This window comes from Eucyclogobius newberryi, unplaced genomic scaffold, assembly GCF_026437365.1.
Source record: "Eucyclogobius newberryi isolate DKJ021-1_F unplaced genomic scaffold, fEucNew1.0.hap1 SCAF_17, whole genome shotgun sequence".
In the NCBI taxonomy this organism is placed as follows: domain Eukaryota; kingdom Metazoa; phylum Chordata; class Actinopteri; order Gobiiformes; family Gobiidae; genus Eucyclogobius; species Eucyclogobius newberryi.
Genome location: NW_027315801.1, coordinates 21,532,307 through 21,552,530, shown reverse-complemented (window position 1 = coordinate 21,552,530; position 20,224 = coordinate 21,532,307). Strand labels below are relative to the sequence as shown.

At 40.2% G+C, this 20,224-nt stretch overlaps 2 protein-coding genes across 2 annotated transcripts in view; both read right to left on the bottom strand.

Moving 5' to 3' along the window:
• sypa (synaptophysin a) lies at nt 1-7,340 on the bottom strand. Its single transcript, XM_072449413.1, has 7 exons — nt 7,252-7,340; nt 3,435-3,500; nt 2,173-2,297; nt 1,853-2,051; nt 1,478-1,669; nt 402-614; nt 1-90 (listed from the first exon to the last, which is right to left on the bottom strand). The coding sequence occupies exons 1-7, from the start codon at nt 7,267-7,269 to the stop codon at nt 22-24; spliced, it is 882 nt and encodes a 293-aa protein (XP_072305514.1). The 5' UTR covers nt 7,270-7,340; the 3' UTR covers nt 1-21.
• Nucleotides 7,341-8,708: 1,368 nt separating this feature from the next.
• Nucleotides 8,709-20,224, bottom strand: part of cacna1fb (calcium channel, voltage-dependent, L type, alpha 1F subunit) — a 34,859-nt gene continuing 23,343 nt past the window's right edge. Inside the window, 22 exon segments of the mRNA XM_072449412.1 lie at nt 8,709-9,825; nt 9,911-10,008; nt 10,460-10,522; nt 10,820-10,979; nt 11,075-11,184; nt 11,781-11,953; nt 12,049-12,156; nt 12,303-12,525; nt 13,688-13,733; nt 13,831-13,941; nt 14,060-14,190; nt 14,463-14,564; nt 15,066-15,168; nt 15,363-15,459; nt 15,600-15,727; nt 15,916-16,075; nt 16,270-16,361; nt 16,450-16,515; nt 17,206-17,334; nt 17,427-17,510; nt 17,613-17,723; nt 20,041-20,199. Coding sequence (XP_072305513.1) covers nt 9,550-9,825; nt 9,911-10,008; nt 10,460-10,522; nt 10,820-10,979; nt 11,075-11,184; nt 11,781-11,953; nt 12,049-12,156; nt 12,303-12,525; nt 13,688-13,733; nt 13,831-13,941; nt 14,060-14,190; nt 14,463-14,564; nt 15,066-15,168; nt 15,363-15,459; nt 15,600-15,727; nt 15,916-16,075; nt 16,270-16,361; nt 16,450-16,515; nt 17,206-17,334; nt 17,427-17,510; nt 17,613-17,723; nt 20,041-20,199 — 2,730 coding nt within the window. The 3' untranslated portion in view covers nt 8,709-9,549.

Here is a 20,224-nt window from a genome sequence, read left to right as displayed (position 1 = left end):
CTGTCTGTGTGAATGTTGGGCTCACATCTGATTGGAGAATGAGGTGGGTGCCCCCTGCTGGCCATAGCCCTGACCGTACTCTGCAGCATCCTGCTACAACAGAAATAAACAATACATCAGTGAAGACTTGACAGTAGATAAAGTACCGCTTCTACAGGATGGGCGTTGGACAAGTAGGAAGCAATTAACAAGCTCTGATCAAGTTGACTACTTTTTGTTTTTTTCTATATTGTATGTTGTTCTTCAAGTAATACAACATTTTCAAGCTTACAACAAAACAGGACCAGAGATGACAGGATCACTCAAACAGAAAGAGACAATAATATTTAAACATAAAAGCAAGCTCGAGAAAGTTATTTGGCTGCATATAGCCCTTGTAAAGCAGAGGTAGCATCCATTACCTGGTTGTATCCCTGCTGGTTGTAGTCGGGCTGGTATCCCCCCTGTCCTGAGGCATAGGGGTCCGGCTCATATGCCCCCTGTTGGGCGTATGCATCTGCAGCAGGTTTGGTCTGAGGAGGAGGAGCTCTCATGAATGGGGCAATGATCCCAGTCTCCTTAAAGACAAACCAGAGGTTTCCAGCCCACAACACCAGGTTTATGAATCCAAATGCCTGAGGACAAAAGAAAGGGATAAACCAAATGAGCAAACAAGACACAGGATGTTCTCCTGATTCTTCTAAAAGTATAAATACATAATAATGTTTCTCTTAGAGAGTACACTGTAAAAGAAGCCCTGACAAAATTAGAACGTATTAGAACAAAGAAGTATTTACCCAGAAAATTATGAATCACAATTTTTTAAATCCTCTTTTAAGATTCAGATTTTCAGCTTGATTTGATTTTGTCTTAATAAAACCAAATAAAATATCTGTTAACTGTGAGACTTTTTACAATTGTCATTTAACACAAAAAATATTGCATTTTCTTCCTCCAAAGTCTGAACTCTGCTCCAAATCAAATGATTTTAATGACAGAGTATTGACTTTAGACCTATCCATTAAAAAGACCCAAGCATTATAAATACAAATGACTGAATCTCAATCTTGATTAAAATTCTTTAAATAGCACAGCCTTACGTGCAAACACCCAAAAATAATACATGTGAATATTATCAAAGTACAAACGTTGTGAGTGCCAGGAACAAGTTCGATTTAATTACACACTCATTTTGCAGTTTAAAAACCTAGTACCTCCTCTTTAAATTATTAATTTATAGAAACATGTTACCATAATTTTATATTTTATAGCTTAAAATACTGTATACAAACAATTAAACGCAATTCAGTCAGAGCAGACGTTACACTGTGGAGTCAAATGAGGATTAAACACAAGCTGCTTCCTTCAAAGTTCAGATCTTAGTGAAGGACATTTGAGTGCTGAAATCATCAGAATGATCTAAAAGCTGATCATAATAATAATAATAATAACAAAGCATATGTTAAATGAAACAGACAAAGGAATAAAAAGTACTGACCACAGAGGTGTTGAGTCCGGACATGACGGGGTCGTGCACCTCTTTGCAGCGGTTGGCCTCATTGTCACAGGCCTGGATCAGAGTCACCACCTTCTCTGGGTCTGTGGCTGTTTTCACATCGGACAAACCCTTGGCCCACGCTGCAGAGGACACCAGCCACATGAAGGCAAAGACCGCCGTCACACCGAGATCCTACGGGACAAGAGAGGACACGGCTGACTGTCTAAAGTAATCTAACATTAGCTAGCATGAAGAGAGACAGAGGCACAAGCAACAGTAAAAGGTGCTTCTGTGATTAAAAGATTGGATCCATGTAAGATTCACTGTTTTTGAAAGCAATACAATATTATATTTCGTTTAAAACATGTGACTCACAATGAGGGGTCCTTTGTTGTTCTCCTTGTACTTTTCATAGAAGAACACGTAAACACTGAGAGCCACTGTGGTATAGAGGAACGCAAACACTCCGATCGTCACAAAGAACTCAGCTGAAGAGGAGTAATCTCCCACAAGAAAATATCGCTCCGAGTTCCCCCCCTGACAGGAGGGAGCGTCAAAGTAAACCTGGTGCAGTCTAGAGCAGAAAAGCAGGACAGGTTACAATCTAGTTTGTATCTGAAATACTTGGGTCACTTCCAGACAACACTTCTGGTTGGCCAGTGTGTGCAGAAGATTGACAGGAGGCTGTGTCTTACCTGAACGGATACTCAAACTCCACCTCGATCTTTAGGTCACTTTCTGTGCGGTTCTTACACTCCACGGCCATCCGGAACATACCCGAGTAACTGCCACAAGTGGAGAAGGCAAAGATCGCAAAAAACTGCCAAAAAAACAACCAACAAAACATACATGTTAATAAAGTACTTATACAGACATAATAAGGAACGGGTGTGACTGGCGAATGCTCCAAACAGAAGAAAGGATTTCAGAAAGTTTATATTCTAGGACTAGATTAGATTAGATTAGATTAGTTAAAGTATTCTGTATAGTGTGTACTGTGTTTCAAACTGAATATTCTGTAAATGAAGCAAGATTCTTTCAATTATTTATTTTGCTGACAATTAGGTAAAAATGTCTTACTCTACATAAAGAAATATGTTTAAACAGTTAAAAACTAAATAAACCTTTACAACCTGTTGTTCACAAGCAGCTGATTCAAGTCTAAAGTTTCAGAGTTTCTAAAGTGTGTTTTAGAGTTTAGTTCTGCAGAATCATGAGTCATCACCTCCACACAAAAGGCTGAGTCACAGTCTGTGTCTTTCACTAAATATAAAGCCACATGGTCACCAGAGCTGCACCCACAAACAGCTGCACGTGGAGGAGGAATCGCAGCCCCAAATCAGGATCAGGACCATGGACAGCAGTTTCTAAAGCAACAGACCAGGACATGCCCCTCTGATGCTGTTGCTATAGGAATGCTGAGAACCACTCCCATAGCCCTGGTGTTTCCATGGAGACTGCACTAGCTCCTCCTACTGTTGCAGTTACTGTTTAAGTCTGACTGGGACTATCTGTGCTCAAGGTCTGGGCCAGAACCGGTTTTGGGTGGTTTTCATCAGGTTCTGAGTGTGTTTTACTCTCTTTACCTGAAGAAGAGACTTCCTTATATAATGTATTATGAGTTAATGACACTTAGAAATACTGATCCAGGACTAAATCAAGAGGAAGTTTGCATTCAAACTTACATTTTAAATTCTAAATAATTCTAAATTTGCCTTCATGTTTTAGAATAGAAATGATACAAATGTTTACTATGTTATGTATGGTAAAAATGTAATCGTTATCTTATCTCTGTCTGTGACAATTTTCTATTTTGGATAAATTGTCATGTTGTGATGTGTGTGATTTTCTGTTTAATTCAACTGGAACTCAGACTTTTCCTGGCCTACTCATACTTGGGATGGGACAAAAGATTTTTGCCATTTTGAACTCAAATGTAAAAAGTCAAAACACTCACCCATTCCAGGACCTTGATGAAGCCCAGAGGAACTTTGATGACTCTGAACTGGCCCTGGGCCACCAGCTGGAACACATACAGAACATGAGTAATAGTAATTAGGACAATTGGCACAGCATGTAACAATTTAAAACAAAGTATTATGACAAGGGTGTCAGAGATATGGGCCACGGGCTGAATATGTCCCCCCAGACGTTTTATTCCTGCCTGCAAAACATTTCTAATTTATAGTTATTAATTTCTGATTGATATATAGTATTGACCTTATTCCACCCCGCACGCTTTTCCCTATTTTCCCACGTGATCGGCACTTTCATTGTAATGACACTTCCGATCCAGCAGAAACTCCTTAGGTTTAAATGGAGAACGAGGGAAAAGTCTTGCCGCTAAAATATGCTATAAAGTAGATTGATTTGTGTAAAATATCCAATGTTCACGTGACAAACTGGGCAGCCCAAAAACAGCTTTTTAATCTGTGTAGAACTTCTTTTCTCTTGAGGTCGGCAGCCTTATGTTAACTAACACAACCGGAAGAAGAATTACGCTGCGTATGGCGGCGCCCTCACAGGCCACTGGAATAAGATGAATAGTGTTTTTATCACTATAACTACAATCCAGTTGCCCCTCCCCCACGCAGCTCAGAAACGTTTTTACAGATTTAACTTCAGCAGAGTGGTCTGAGCAGGGAAAGAGATGAATGGATTTGGGAAACACGTGAAAGAAAGAAAGGAAACAGTTTTGTGGACATTAGAGCTTTGCTAAAAGCGGCGCTAATGTTGAGCTAACAACAAGAAAACACACGTGATGACAGCTTTGTGAGGAAAGTATCCAAACCAGTGCAAACCAGAACAGATCAGGAGCCACAGGTAAAACACAAGTCAGAGCGTAATAAAGTATGAACATGACAGAGTGAAGCTGCTGTGAGCTCTGACTGTGTCCACACTAATGTGACCGTGAATGCAAACACAATGCACTCATTTGATTCACTATGTGAAGGGTTTATTCTCACTAAGCTTAAACTATAAAAAAGTGAGCTCATATTGAGTTTGAGCAGCAACAGGTCATCTATATCAACATTTCATATCAGAATTATATCACAAGTCCATGTTTCGGTTCCTGCTGCTGCTGCATGAATATGGACTCCAGATTTGTGTAACAGTGTCCACAAATAACTATTACTTGGCTATAGAAAGCTATTTAATTTTCAGTATAAACTTTATGTTTTACCTCATTTTATGTTCGGCCCACGACCCACTCTGTGTGTCGAAACTCATCCCCCAACACAAAATGACACCACTGTATTATATCTGAATCTTGCATTAAACAGGAATGTAACACCCCTGAATAGATAACTATAAGGACCCATTACTGAGCGTCTCTTCATCTACTCTTTTGTGTTGCTGTTTTTCCCTGTCGCCCTTCGAGGCGACTGCTGTTGGGATTTCAGACGCTACTAAATAAATTGAATTGAATCTTTGGGGCAGTGGAAAAGAGATGACAGATCCTAAAGACTGAAGCTGCACTTTTGGGACCACTCATACTGTCTGGAAAGTAAATTACAGTAAAATGGTTGATATGACCACCATTCTGTCTCTTATCTGTCACCAAGAGGCAAGTGGAAGCACAATGACAGAATAGAAGCAATGCTTTTATGTGGGGATTAAACCACAAGCCTTTGGGTTTGACAGCTCATATCTCTGTAACTAATGCTCCAACATTCACCATTTTAGAAACCATTTTTTGTGAAAATGATGGTCCAGATGGCACATGCTGCAGCATGAACGAGGTGTAGAAACTGCACTTACATCTGATACTGAGCTGAGATTTGAAATTGAAAGCTTAACAGCCATTTATAGGTTTGTCTTTTGTTGTGTCATTTTGCCCCGGGCTAAAGCTCTAAACTGTAACTGTAAATAAGAAAATCTTGCGTGTGTTTCAATGAAATCACCATGAAATTCAAGTACAATTTCATGGTGAACTATTATTCGCAAGTAAAATGTAGTAAGATAAATGTATTTGCAAATGAGAATGCAGTCTTGATTGATTGTATTGACACAAAAGTATGTGTGTTATTGATTTCAGCTCACTTTCACAGTAAATACATTTATCTTCAAACTGGAACATGATACAACCACCACATCACTCCCAGACTGGAGTGAGACCATGTATATTTAGAAATAGACTTGATATAGTAGTCTTTCGGTCTTACTTACAGCTGAGAACATCTGGACTTGTTTTGATTCACTCAAGTGGAGTTAGTGGCATGTTAAGTTGTGAATTCACTATTTTTATGTGACTAACGCTTTCTCTAGACCTACAATTTTTTATTTTTCTTATCAGTAAAATAGTTCTGTTGGAGAGTCAGGATGAATGAAATGTTTGGATTAATATAATGTTTGCAATTGAAATACAAGGCACAAAATGGCTTCATGTTTGAGGAAAAGATCCACATTTTCAAACAGAAAAGCTTTGTCGTATATTGAACCCAAACACAATGCATTATGGATGGAAAAAGGACAAACCAAGTTACAGTATTTTGCATCATTATGACAGAAATGTGTTTAACTTTGATAAAAAATGTTAATGGTTTTAGGTTAAGAAGGAAAATTAAAAAAAACCACACATTTTGAAAAAGTATAATTACCGGTAGTGGTTGTTATTTACTGTAATTATTATGTGGTTAACAATTTCTTGAAGTACTTAAAAACAATAATCAAGATTATGCCTTTATCAAAAATGTTACATTTGAGTATTAATCTCTAATTAAATAAAAAAATACAGTAAAAGACACTGGTATATTTCTTCAAACCAGGCTCAGGCATCACATGTATAAAAATTGTTATAATTTGCCAAACCTCTTTTTTTCCCGTCATATTTTTTCATATTCTGGGATTCATCCAAATAATTCCATTTCAGAATTTTACATACATTTGTTTACAAACTTTAAAACGGTCTATACAATAAAGTGTTGTTTTTTAATTGCACCTTTAATGATGGCCCTAATTCTGACCCATCCTGAGCATGAACAGTTCTCATTATAGTTCTCATTATAATACCTACGTTCTTGTTTACTGTTGACACAAAATGGTGAAACAATATGATGCGTCTGTGGCTGTTTATTGCGTCCACACCGGGCCCTCAGAACGCAGAACGCCTCCGCGACCCACGGTCCGACCGCGAGCACGTCCACGCGTCAAACAGCACCGCGGCCTGATACATTTATTACTACGCGCATTACATAATCCTCGGTTCAAGCGAGGTTTAATCTGAGAACGATCACGAAGACGGAGCGCAGCATCAGCACCATCCCGGTCCGACTCCGCCCTCTCTCCCTCTCCATCCTCTGCGCGCGTCGGGGGCCATTTTAGAGCGCGCGCACTGTCACACAAACGCAGACGATTCTACCATTAAAAACACAATGTCGGTCTCATTTGACAGTGCCGTTCCAAACCGGGCGAAATGAACGGTTTCAAATCCAAACCACGCCAAAATCGGTCCGGAAACCACGCAAAGCTGCCTCCCCTTTTTCCATCTTCCACCGCGAACGAGCGGCACACGACTGTTGCGGAGCGAGATTGGCACGAATTGGCTAAATGCCCAAACGATTTAACGTCGTGGAATTTTTGTGGCAATTCTACGTATTTTCTTGATGTATTTGATGGTAGTGTGGGGGTTTAGGTGCAAGAAATACGCGCTCTCAAATTGCTCTGAAGAACAAACTGATAGACGCGCGCGAGAGACGACGAAGGAATGAAAGGCAAATGGCGCATTACCAAGTGGAAAAGAAAAAAAAACACATTTGGGTTTGGGTTTTTACCTGATTTACGACGTCCATTCTGCCTCGAATCTCACAGCACACACCGAGAAAGAGACGCGGGTCGGGGCGAGAGGCGACAGCGGGAGGGATGGAGGCGGGTGAGTGAAGCTGGGGGCCGACCGGAAGTCACCGATTCACGGATCAAGCAAAACGTCAAAGAAAAATATAAGCTTGTGTTTTAAAACGTGATGGTGAAGATAAGAGTGGCGAAATGTGACGGGCTGAGAGGGATTGTTCAAATTACATTTAAGAGGATGAATTGGAGTTTGTGAAATGATGTCCTCAGGGAGAGCGCTTGCGTCATGACGTACGTAGGAGGTGATGCCATAAATAGAGAAAATGTCCAGGAAAAATACAAGATAGCAGGCCTGGAAGAGAGAAATAGGAGCAGGTGCCAAAAGAGCTGTGTGTCCCTTCTGTTGGATATGCTTTGCTATAAGAATACAATAGATTTGGAAACTGCATAGACATTTAGGATATAGGAGTGCGTTTTCATAGGGTATCCCTAAGGTTAATGCAAACTTATATCTAATTGGCTTTGTTTCATGGTTATGTGTGTTCATGTGTTTTGTGCATTTCTAACCTGATTCTCCAATGCCTGTGGGGCTATTGTTGTTGTGACCTGGATCCTGCAGGATCCTTTTCTGATCCAAGCTAGGATCGACCTGGAAGATTAGTCTGCACTGAATAGTCTGAGTTTAACACCAGATTAATGCCTTATTTTATGGTAATTGTACATACAAGCATAAACTCTCCGACCATTGTTTCATTAAAGCAGATTCAATAGATTCAACAGATTGCATAACTAAAACCATTGACAAACCTCTCGAAGTCCATTCACTTGATGGTGGTGCCAAGTTATATATCATCAGACTCTCACACTCACATATTAATTTATAGGCAAGTAAGTGAAGTGTCTTGCTCAAGGACACAACAGCAGCACACACTAGTTGGAGCTGGGATTGGACCACAGACTATCGCGTTGGTGGGCGAGCCACCAATCCAGTGCCTCCCTGAAAATGTATACCTGGCTTTAAAACAGTGCAGTCATGCAGGGATATAGTGAAGTATATTGTAAGGTCAGTGCTTCCTATTTATATTATTCAAATATACATAAGGGTATATTCAACGCTCACTGATGGATGTATTATCAATGTAAAAACATTGTCTTTTAGAGCGCGCAATGGGCCACACGCTAATGTGTGCTATGGTTAGATAACCAATGGAACATTTTATTTGTATTTTTCCTCGTTATTTCCACTATTTCCTGCAGTTAAACAGATGTGGTCCAGATGTTATTGTTATTATCTTAATGGGTGTACTCCAGCTGCAGAGGCAGAGCAAGACCTGCAGAGGGCGCACTATCTCTACACACTCTGGAGAGCCACATGAGATAAATACTGTAATATAAACTCATTTTAGATATGATTCCTACTTCAAAGTACATGGGACAGAAACATGTTGATGTAGGTTTTATTTGAGGTAACAGGTTGCGTCCGTCGTCTCATTAAGAAGAACAAGTTTTGAAAGAGCCCTTAATTTGAACCTGAAGGATTCTCTTAAAACAACAGAGACACAGAGGGATGTGAAAAACATGAAGAAACATGAATGAAATATAGAAAACATTCTTTTAAAAAAAACAGCATCACAGATTGGATACATATCAGACAGAAAAATAGGTCATATGTTATTTTCCTATTTGATTCTTAAACTTTTATAAATTCCTAAAAAGCTGGAATGTTCAAAGTTTTTTGTATTTTTAATCCAGCTTCACAAAAGTCACTTCGGTTCATCTGCACAAAGTAAACAAATAAGATGACCATCTTGGAAATCTTTGCTCTTCTGGCTATGATGTAATGGTTCTTAATATTAACAAACATCATTGTGTTTATTGTACATTGTGAGAAATCGTTTAAAAAAAATATCTGGGTTTACTAGAAACATTTTTTCATTTCAAATATTGCTCTCTCAGAAACAAATCTTATTGATTATAACAGTCTTTCCAAGCCTTTGATTGGTCCTTTTCATTAACTCTGCCCTGATATGTTTATCCAAAAATATCTTCCCTTACCTGAACATATTTCAAGGCCCTGATTTTGTGAACAAGAAAACAGGACCATTTCTGTATCTCTCTTCTACGATTTATCCATTTTAAAGTTTCTCTTAGAACAAGTCACTCTATCAATCAGACCACTTCCTCAGAGTCCGTCCGTTCCGCTTAAATATACCTGTTCTGTGATTGGTCCATTCTGACGGGTCCACTTGAACCTCACTGTCTTCTGATTTGTCCATTTCTCCTCAGAATGATGTCACGCAGCTCATTTCATCTGCGAGTTCGTCCTCCTCGCGACTCGCTCTGATTGGCTCATCGTCGCTATAGATAGAGGTGAGGTCAGGGGTTGTGGCTGCAGTGTTGTCGTCGAGGCCGTGGTTGCCGTGGGAGCCAAGCAGGTCGGAGGCAGCAGACTCCATCTCATCTACCGTCATGTGGCACGCATCGGCGATCTCACGCTTTGCAAATGCCACAAACTTAGGATCCCGAGCATAAAGTCCCAGACCCTCTGAGATCAGGACCTGGATCAGGACCAGAGAGAGACCCGGGTGAGACCAGAATGAAGCCGGAACTAAATCAAGTTGACCAACACAGGTCAATACTTACGGCTTCCACCAGACTGTCGGCAGATCCTCGTTTCTCTGTGAAGTGTGAGAGCTGAGAGGGGACCCGGAGAGTGGTGTAGGCCCTGTACGGGGGAGGTGCTAAAGGACAGAGAAAATAATGGGTTCAAATGACCAAACATCTCCAAATAATCAGCCAAAAGTAGTAGAAAATCAACCAAAAGTAGTGCTATCCTGACTCGCTTCAAAAACCATGCAGCCCAAATCAACAAAATCAACCCAATTGGCTCTGTGCACAATAGCAAATGGCTAGTTCACTCTTAGCGCCACTGCTTGTCCAGTTCTATGGGGTTTAGTAACTACTGACCGATCAGGATGTGGACAGCAAGTTGTGGGATGTCACTGACAACATGCTAAAAACAAGATGAAATCTTGGAGGGTAAAGTCTTTTTGTCACTAAAGCAGAGTTTGAGGCACAATAAATATTAAATTACGCCACAAATAATTGGTCAGTCTTTAATTGAACCAATTTAAATAATACACACAGTTCAAAAACAAAATGTTCAAGTTTAGTTTGAAATAGATCTCTGACCTGATGTCCCTCCCGGGCCACCGTACCAGGTTGGACTGGGAGCTGCTCCGGTCACACTCACACCTAACAAAGAAGACCAAATAGTTTTGTGCGTATTATTCATGTGTTTCAGAATTATGACAAATCCGTTACCATAGCAATTAACAACTTAGACCTTAACATTATATCTTTTAAATGAGAAAACGTCCTCAAATATTGCATATAAAAGGAAGCTATAAGGATGTTATCAGGTAAAATAAATTACATATTACTTTTTAGAATGCTCATTTTGTAATTTCAATACCGTAGTTTAATTGAAGTTATTGATTAAAATTCCTTTACAATCCTCCTACCATGACATTTATAACTAGTAATTCTGACCTGGAGGTTTGAGTGCCGTGCCCCCTTCGAGCCCTCTCTCCCAGTGCTCCTCCTGCTCCTCCACCAGGATGAGAGGAGCGTACAGCAGCCGCCCACGACGAGGGTTAGGGTTGGCCCAGGACGAAGGGGCAGAGCGGGGATCAGCACCTCCGAACGAACCCTGACAACCACCAGAGAACCAGTGAGTTACGTCAGGACTAGAGAGTCTGAAAGGATGGAATTGAAGAGGAGCGAAAGCAGGAAGCGGCGCAGTACCTGTGGTCTGGGTCGCCGTGGGGGGGACGTGGGGTGGTAGGTTCCAGGGAGAGGCAGGTCGTCACTGTCTTGTCGCCGCAGACACTGGAGGTTAAAGGAGGCTTTCCGGCCTGAAAAACAACCTTTTTGTTATTAGCCCTCTGAAGAGAAATACTTTAATTTACACTAAACGATTGTGAAATTCTTTTGTTTCCAACGCAATGCCCAGTTGATATAATTTAGATAATCAGCATAACTTTTTCCCTTTAACATGCCATTTCTACTAGTGTCTGCCTTTTAAACACTGACTCCCAACTTGTAATTTTCTCGTGTCCTCGAACTTCTATTATAACGTAATGTGTGATTTTATGTCTAAGGCTGTGATTGATTGCTTTAGAAATTGACACGCTAAATGATTCAAGATTGTTATGATATTTCTAACAATTTGCTCCTTGTGCAAGTTTTAGAATGAGGCAGAACTTTTCACGAGCGTTTCCAACATCAACATTCCTAATTGTAGGTGAGAAACCAGGACAAAACCAAGTATTATCTGGAAATTAAAATCCATCAATTTGACACATGCCATTTGACTAGCTTCTCCTTTAAACACACGACCCTCAGAACACAACACACAGCTCTCAACACAAACGCTTTAGTACAAGTTCCTGAATGTGGCATTAGTGTAGTGGCTATAGCAGGAGCACTAGTAACAATAGCAGTACTTTACCTGTAGGTGTGGCCGGGAGCAGTCGTCTTCGTGTCCTCCCGTCGCTGAATCCGTCACCATAGTTACTGTGCGTGTCTCCATGGTGACCGTCTCTGTACCCGTTGTCATAGTGACGCTCTCTGTAATGTCCGTTGTAACGCTCTCTGTACATTGGCGGCTCATCCTGGTAACGGCTGAAAAAAGTATAGGATATGATGTGGTATTTAGTAACGTCTCACTCTGTTACTTCACCGTGGTTCAACATAACTGAAGTACGTACAGCACATACCTGTCTCTTTCTCTGGAGATGATGCTCTCCTGGTCCTCCTCGCGGCTGTAGAGTCTGTCTCTGCATGGATCCAAGTCGTTACGGCTCAAACGGTCCCTTGAGTCCCTCCTGAGGAACAGAACAATTTATAAAATAGAAGCTAACCTTTTCATTTGTAAAAAAATAAATATATATATATGCAACGCATCTGTCTGTCTTCCACCTTCCTCACAGCAAGGCTTTAAGACCTGGAGGAGGACCGTCTAGACCCTTACCTGTACTTATTGTATGATCCCCTTCGGACCTGCTCCATGCCATTGTTCTTAGACCCCCTCCGGAGCAAGTTCTGGTGGTTCTGGTGATTAACAGTTTGGCGGTCTCCATGGCGACCCAGGTCCTCGTGCTCAGAGCCTGTTGGTGTTTTGGTGAGAGATCCGACTCTATGGATCAGACCTCCTCCATTTGAGACGTTGCTGTCTCCAACCACTCCTCCTGAACCTGTGACAGAAGTGTCATAAATGACGAATGTCACAATCTGTGGATTCTTTGCTCTACAGGACAAGGCCTTTTATTATTTAGAATTTTTTTTAGATTATATAATAATTATAATAATAATAATAACAATAATAATTACAATAATAATTACAATAATAATAATAATTAAAGATTGCTCTCGCCACCCGCGCGACCGTGTCTTGATCGCGATTGTCCCGACACTGCATTCTCTTAGACTTTATTCTTTAGACTTTATTCTTTAGACTTTATTCTTTAAACCCCCTCCTCCCTGTACCTCCGTCACCTACCAAAGAGACCCGCCGCTAATGCTGATGCTAACGCTAATGCTAAGACCACGGCACGAGAGGAAATGTTCCATCAAAATAAAAGAGGAAGTGAAGGCATTCATTGCGCCCCTGCTGGCCAATTGTGAAAATACACATTATCTGTAATGCACTTTTTTTCATGGCGTCTCGAGGAGAATATAAACCATGAGTTTCAAACAAATCAGACAATGTTGAGTTTTTCACACAGTGGGTAGGGGGCGCTATAGAGTCAATTTGTTACATGGGTATTTATTTCCAATCAGATCATAAAAACGCATTAGTGAGTGAAATATGAGCTCTGTAGATCAATTCCATTAGGCGTTACTTGTCCTAGAAAAAACAGGAAATTAAGCCTTTTTTGAGGCCGTAAGGAATATAAAAAAATTGGAATATTTATTACATTTCAATGTCTTTCGATGAAGTACGACTTTGAAAAAAAAAAAAAGTCAAACGTGGCGGTGCCACTTTGATTTGACATGGCTGACTTCCTGTTTATCATAGAGCGATTCTGCCAGGTGCGTTTTACTCGTCAAAGGTCAGAGGTCAAAGGTAGCTCTATCACTGTTCCAAGTCTCATGTGCCTAGGCCAAAGATTAAGAGTTTCATGTGTTTTCTTTTTTGAACTAGTCGGCACTGTTGAGACGGCGTTCTCACAAGATCCATTTTATTCTAGTTCGGGCCGAGCCGATCGCGTCTATGAAGAAACATGGCAAGAACAAAGACTCGTCGCTTTCCATTCCATGGAATGGCTCGAGCCAATAATAATAATAATAATAATGGCATAGATTCCAATTAGTATCACAACCGTTACGATTTGATGCGTCTTTGGGAAGTGTTACCTGTGGGAGTGAGCGTAGAGCCTCTTCTCTCTCCACTGTGTGTACTCTGTAAAGACACAGGATTTAAAGATTGAAACTATTAAAGCAAATAAATCCAGACAAACCAGTTCTGATCATCCAGAACAGTTAAAATCTGATTTTACCAGTCTGGCCTCCTCCTCCATCATGTCCTCATCTTCATCCAGATCTTCATTCAGAGCCAAACGCATTTCAGGTCCAAGGTCTTGCAGGGTCTTCAGTCCCGCTTTACACAACTGTGACGTGCAAAATGTATTTACAAAAAAACAACGATAATTGTTTTAACCATTTTTAACAGAATCTACAAGTCAATGTACAGAATAAAAAATAAAACAGTGTTATAAAACTATTCACCTGAATAGCAGAAGGGTTGGCATCCTCTGCCTCTCCATTTAGATCTCCTTTCTCCTTCCTCTTGCGGAACTTTCTAAAATAATCTTGGATCAGAAACGTGGCGTAGAACTTCCCGACTGTCACTTCCTCTCCTAGACACAAGAAAACAAGGGGTAAGAGAGAGCTAAGCAACTATTTCCACTTTGAATGTTGTTTATTAGTGTTAAATAGAACTGTTAAATAGTAGTAGTTAGTGTTATATTAGTGTTACAGGTGTTATTGTTTCAGTTGCATGCATTGTCAGTAGAAGTTAGAGAATTTAGTAGAAAAAGCGTTATGCATTACCTCATGAGGGGCCTGACCTCTGGCCCCAGTGTTAGCAGGTGTTAGCAGGTGTTAGTAAAGAAATAGCCAGTACCTTTACCTTCATGTGGAGGAATCACCTCATCTAACAGTTTAGGTTTGATTCTCTTCCAGATCTTCCTTATGATGACACGCAGCTCCTCATTCTCCACATCTGGGTTTCCTACAGAGAACCACAACAGAGTTAGTCCTGGTTTAAGTCAGGATTAGGTTCTGATTAAGTCCTCTCTTTTGCTGCGGTGAAATCATGCTTTAGTCTTGCATGTTTTCTGGAATTGTCTTGATTAGCCCTGCTTCAAATTACAGGTTTAGTCCTTGTTTCGAGGTACTTATTTTAAAGAAGGCACATTATGTTTGTTTCTGGTATTCAACTAGAACATCCATAGATCATTGTTCTATCCCACCTCTTCATAATGGCATTTCACGTCACATTTTGCATATTATTCCACTAATTTTGGAAAATAGATGTGATATTTTTTAACCATACATGTATGCCCTATCAAAATACATATCTGAGTAGACCTCTGATGATGGAACACTGCTCTAACATGATTCAAAGCTTATAAAAGTATAAATATGTCCCCTTCATTCCTAATCTGCATGAGGCTCAGGATTCACACATACATGGAAGAGACTTTTCAATCTGGATGAGTCAGAATTGTACCTTCTGTCTTGATTTTCAGAGCAGTTCGCACCAGGGCGAAGAGAGTAGCGTTATATGTGACCATCCCATCAGCGTTCAGAGGCATGTTCATAGCCACTAGACGCTAAAAAAGAAATCATATTACAACATTTGGAAATATTAATGTCTCGGACTGTTTTGCCACAGCAGAGAGAGAACAAGCGTGACCTATGACCTGAGATTAACAATATTTTTGCAATTATTTTATTGTACCATTAATTATACAAAGATAGTAGTCATAGTCATCGTGACATGCCTAATTGCAGATGTGGCTGTTACCTTGCAGGCGACCCGGTGAGGACAGAGTTTCCCAAAACCTAGAGGAGGCTGGATCCTTCTGAGCAGAGCCACCACGTCCAGATGTTTAATACGGCCCCTTGGATGAGACAAATGCAAAGTCACGTTCAGATCAGATTAAAAATAGTTCCAAATAAAATGGTAAAATCAGCAACAAAAGAACAAAATACTGATATTCTAAAATTGTAAGATAAATGCAGCTTTGTTAGTTTTTCTTACTTGGCCTCTGGGTCATACTCAGACCAGATCCTTTTGAACTCGTCCAGATGATGTGGACCCAAAATTGACCAATCACGTGTCAGATAGTCAAAGTTATCCATGATGACAGCCACAAACAGGTTAATAATCTGGAAGAGAGTTTAGACCATACACTGCTTTACTCCAGAACTAGTCCTAACTTAGTAGGCTTAGTGCTTATCTAGTCTTGGGCTAAAGACCGACTTAGTCCTAGATTCAAAGGTATCCACTGTACTGTACGTTTAGTCCTGCATTAGACGTGGCATTTGTGCAGTACATTTGGTAGTAACAGCAGTACCAGAAAAGCGCAGAGCATGAAGAAGCTGATGAAGTAGACAATGGCAAAGTTGCTCCCACAGCTGAACTCCTCTCCGTGTTCGTAGTCTGATTCCGGGTCACAGCGTTTCCCTGGTAAACTGGCCAACATGATCTCCTGCCACGCCTCACCTGTGGCACACCTGAGGCACAAACACAGCACAGTGATGTCTCTGCTCCGTCCAAACCGACCCATCGCATCCTTTTTTCTTACACGCAGTTTTGAGAAGCAGTGAAATATCTAATGCTATTTATAAGGAGATCCATTATTGCTTAACACGTTAGCCAGAGTCAGCCTAGTGGCCGTCAGTGGAACAACACGAGACATTTGGTGTACCTGAAGAGCAGCAGAACAGCCTGAGGAAATGTCTGGAAGTTGTTGTTCCTATTGATTTGAGTGTGGCTCTGCATTGCGACTTTACCAAACGTCTGATTCAACAGGAGCAGCAAAAAAGAGGAAACACAGAACTTCAGATGATGATGTAAATAAAAACATGTTTAAATTAACTTGACCTACCTGCATGCCAATGACAGCATAGATGAAGAAGATCATGGCGATGAGCAGAGCAACGTATGGAAGAGCCTGGACATAAACAACGGGTTTAGGTTATGTAGTTTTATTAAGTCAGACTTTGTCCTGGCTTAAGTATAGTTTAGTGAACAATTCATTAAAAGGGACACATTATGCAAATGAGATTTTAACCTCGTGACAACAGTGTTTCCTCATTGTTAGTTTACTTAAAGTATATATATTTTTGTTTGATTCCTGCATGTTTGAGTAATCCGGTATTGTTGAGTGCTTAGAAAATTCCTTTTTTCACCTACCCCTTATTCCCGCCTACATCCCTGCACTTGGTTGTGATTATTTGAAAATGTAAACTTTGAGTAACACATATAGCATTCTAAAACGTCCCATAGCCACTTTTAAAAATAAAAAAACATGTAAATGACAATCTTCTGCTTGTTACGGTGAGATGTCACTATGAAGAGGCGGAGCTTATCAGTTCTGCAGTTTTGAACAGGAAGTCATTGGGCCGTTTTACGTTAATATTGCAGTTTACAATGCACACAATGCAAAACAATGATCTACTTTTGTTATAGTTCAATATTAAGCACTTGCAAAATATATGTATATGACAAACTAATTATGTAAAAGAACCGTCCTGGTAGTTTAGTCTTGGCGTAGTGTTGGTGTGGTTTAGTTGTGGTTTCAGACCCGGTTGAGTACTGCTATAAGACATTTGTAGTTCTGGTTTGATTCCGGTTTTCTCACCTGTAGAGACTTGACAAAGGTCCAAAGCAGTGTCCGGATCCCTTCTCCTTTACTGAGCAGTTTGACGAGCCTCATCACACGGAACAGACGGAAGAATGTTATAGACACACGCGAGCTGTCCTCCCCACTCTGTACAACAAAATATTTTAGCAATTCAAAGCACTTCAGCAGAGATTTAGTACATGTTTGTGTGGGGGTGAAAGTAGAATAAAAAGACTCACGCTAAATTCTGTGACCACAATATCCACAACGCTGCCCACAACAATAAGAGCGTCAAATGAGTTCCAGGCATCAACAAAGTAGTGCTGTGGAAAAAGCATAACAGACTTCTTAGCAAAGGTCTTAGATAGTGATGTTATAAATGAAATTAAATATTGTAGATTTTGAATTGCACTTTGAGCTCATACCCTTAGATTGAGAGCCAGCAGTTTGAGCAGCATCTCCACAGTGAAGAGTCCAGTGAACACCATGTTGAGAATGTCCATGACGTAACTGAAGGACTTGGACTGCTCATAGTGCTACGAAAGAAAGAGATAGCATCAAAACATATGGAATAATTCTGATATAAAGGGATTTAGTTTTATGCAGTGAGAAATATTATTCAGTAACCTTGTATTATGTTTTCTATACAACATACAATTTTGTCGGTGTAATCCCTCATTCGTCCAGGCGTGTTCCATAGTAGAAAAAGCTTCAGTTGTAGTCATCTGGACTCAGTTTGAAAAAGTAGACGTTTCGACTCTCATCCAAGAGTCATTGTCAATAACAGAATTTAGGTCGAGAACTCCGATATTAATACTGTTCTGTGGTAAGACCCGCCCATTGGGAGGAGCCTTCCTGAAGTAGAAAGAGTTGTTGGTTTCAACAGAAACTCCCCCCTTGTATCTACCGAGCTAGCCTATTCAGAATCTTAATGGGCTGTTAAAACCTCTTTGTCTTAGTGAGACCCTGGCTCAACCACCCTGAGTACCTGATTAGCATCTGAATGTCCTGGTCCTTTACCTTTCCAGGGGTTCAGTAACCCATTATAAATAACAGGAGGATTAAACCTAAGCCCTGCATTTCTGTTTAAAGAAGGTCTTTCTTTTTTAACAAAAATAGCTTCCTTAACTCCTCTTTCAAACCATCTTTTCTCCCTGCTTAAAACCTTCACCTCCCCGTCTTCAAACGAGTGATTAGAGGCTTCAAGGTGGAGATGCACGGCACTCTGTGGACCTGAACTAGTATTTCTTCTGTGCTGAAAAAGCCTCTTGTGTAGTGTAGTTTATTCGATCCAATGCAGTGAAGAAAGCTGTAAAGAACGTTACATAGGTGAGACGAAACAGCCTCTACACAAGAGGCTTTATCAGCACAGAAGAAATACTAGTTCAGGTCCACAGAGTGCCGTGCATCTCCACCTTGAAGCCTCTAATCACTCGTTTGAAGACGGGGAGGTGAAGGTTTTAAGCAGGGAGAAAAGATGGTTTGAAAGAGGAGTTAAGGAAGCTATTTTTGTTAAAAAAGAAAGACCTTCTTTAAACAGAAATGGAGGGCTTAGGTTTAATCTTCCTGTTATTTATAATGGGTTACTGAACCCCTGGAAAGGTAAAGGACCAGGACATTCAGATGCTAATCAGGTACTCAGGGTGGTTGAGCCAGGGTCTCACTAAGACAAAGAGGACTCTAATAGCCCATTAAGATTCTGAATAGGCTAGCTCGGTAGATACAAGGGGGGAGTTTCTGTTGAAACAAACAACTCTTTCTACTTCAGGAAGGCTCCTCCCAATGGGCGGGTCTTACCACAGAACAGTATTAATATCGGAGTTCTCGACCTAAATTCTGTTATTGACAATGACTCTTGGATGAGAGTCGAAACGTCTACTTTTTCAAACTGAGTCCAGATGACTACAACTGAAGCTTTTTCTACTAAACATACAATTTTATAAGGAAGTATTCTAAAAATAAAATTAATTTGAAAAGTAACTATTGAAATACGAACTTTCATTCTAGGTTTTTTGTCAGATCCGGGTCAGTGGAGTAGCCAAAAATATTACTCAAGTCAGAGAAACTATTAGATTGGAAATCACACAAAAATAATATGATAAACTTATCCGAAGTAATAGCAATAACATGAATACAGATATGTCGGTGTAATCCCTCATTCGTCCAGGCGTGTTCCATTGTAGAAAAAGCTTTAGTTGTAGTCATCTGGACTCAGTTAGAAAAATTAGACGTTTCGACTTTCATCCAAGAGTCATTGTCTTTTATTGACAATGACTCTTGGATGAGAGTCGAAACGTCTATTTTTTCTAACTGAGTCCAGATGACTACAACTGAAGCTTTTTCTACATTAATACAGATACATTTTCAATAATAAATAGACTATTTATTATGTATAACTCATTAGTAATGCCTTACATCACTTATTGCATTAGGTTTGGCAACACATAAAAGACAAAACTAATCTTCACCTTGTAAATAAAAGCTATAAGAGCAATCTCATTTTCAACGTATAATGAACCAATCAATGCGCTTAGTTTTACACTTTCATTTCAATTCTATGATCTAGTGGACCTATACACACACTGAAAATCATGCTCAAGTCAATATGAACTTAAAGGTAAGGAGATGTTCATACACAGGACCAGCCAAAGCTTCAGCTACACCTTTTTGTCTTTCTGCTTGTCAAATGTTACTGTTTCTGACATCATATCCAAATACATCTGTGACCGACATAAACTAACAATAAAATTACATGTTACTTAAACAGTATTACTACTACAACATTAAAACTTATTAATCTTAAAGACGTGGATGAAGCTCATTACTGCCCCCTCCTGGTTGTATGTCTCTCACCTGCACTGCCAGAGTGACAGTGTTGAGTAGGATCAGAAGAAACATCACGTATTCGAAGCCTGTAGAGTTGATTATGGACCAGAACTTGTACTGAACCGGGTTTTTGGGTATGTACAGTTTGAGGGGCTGAGCTTTCAGAGCATACTCCACACACTGACGCTGAAAGAGAGACAGAGGGAAGAGA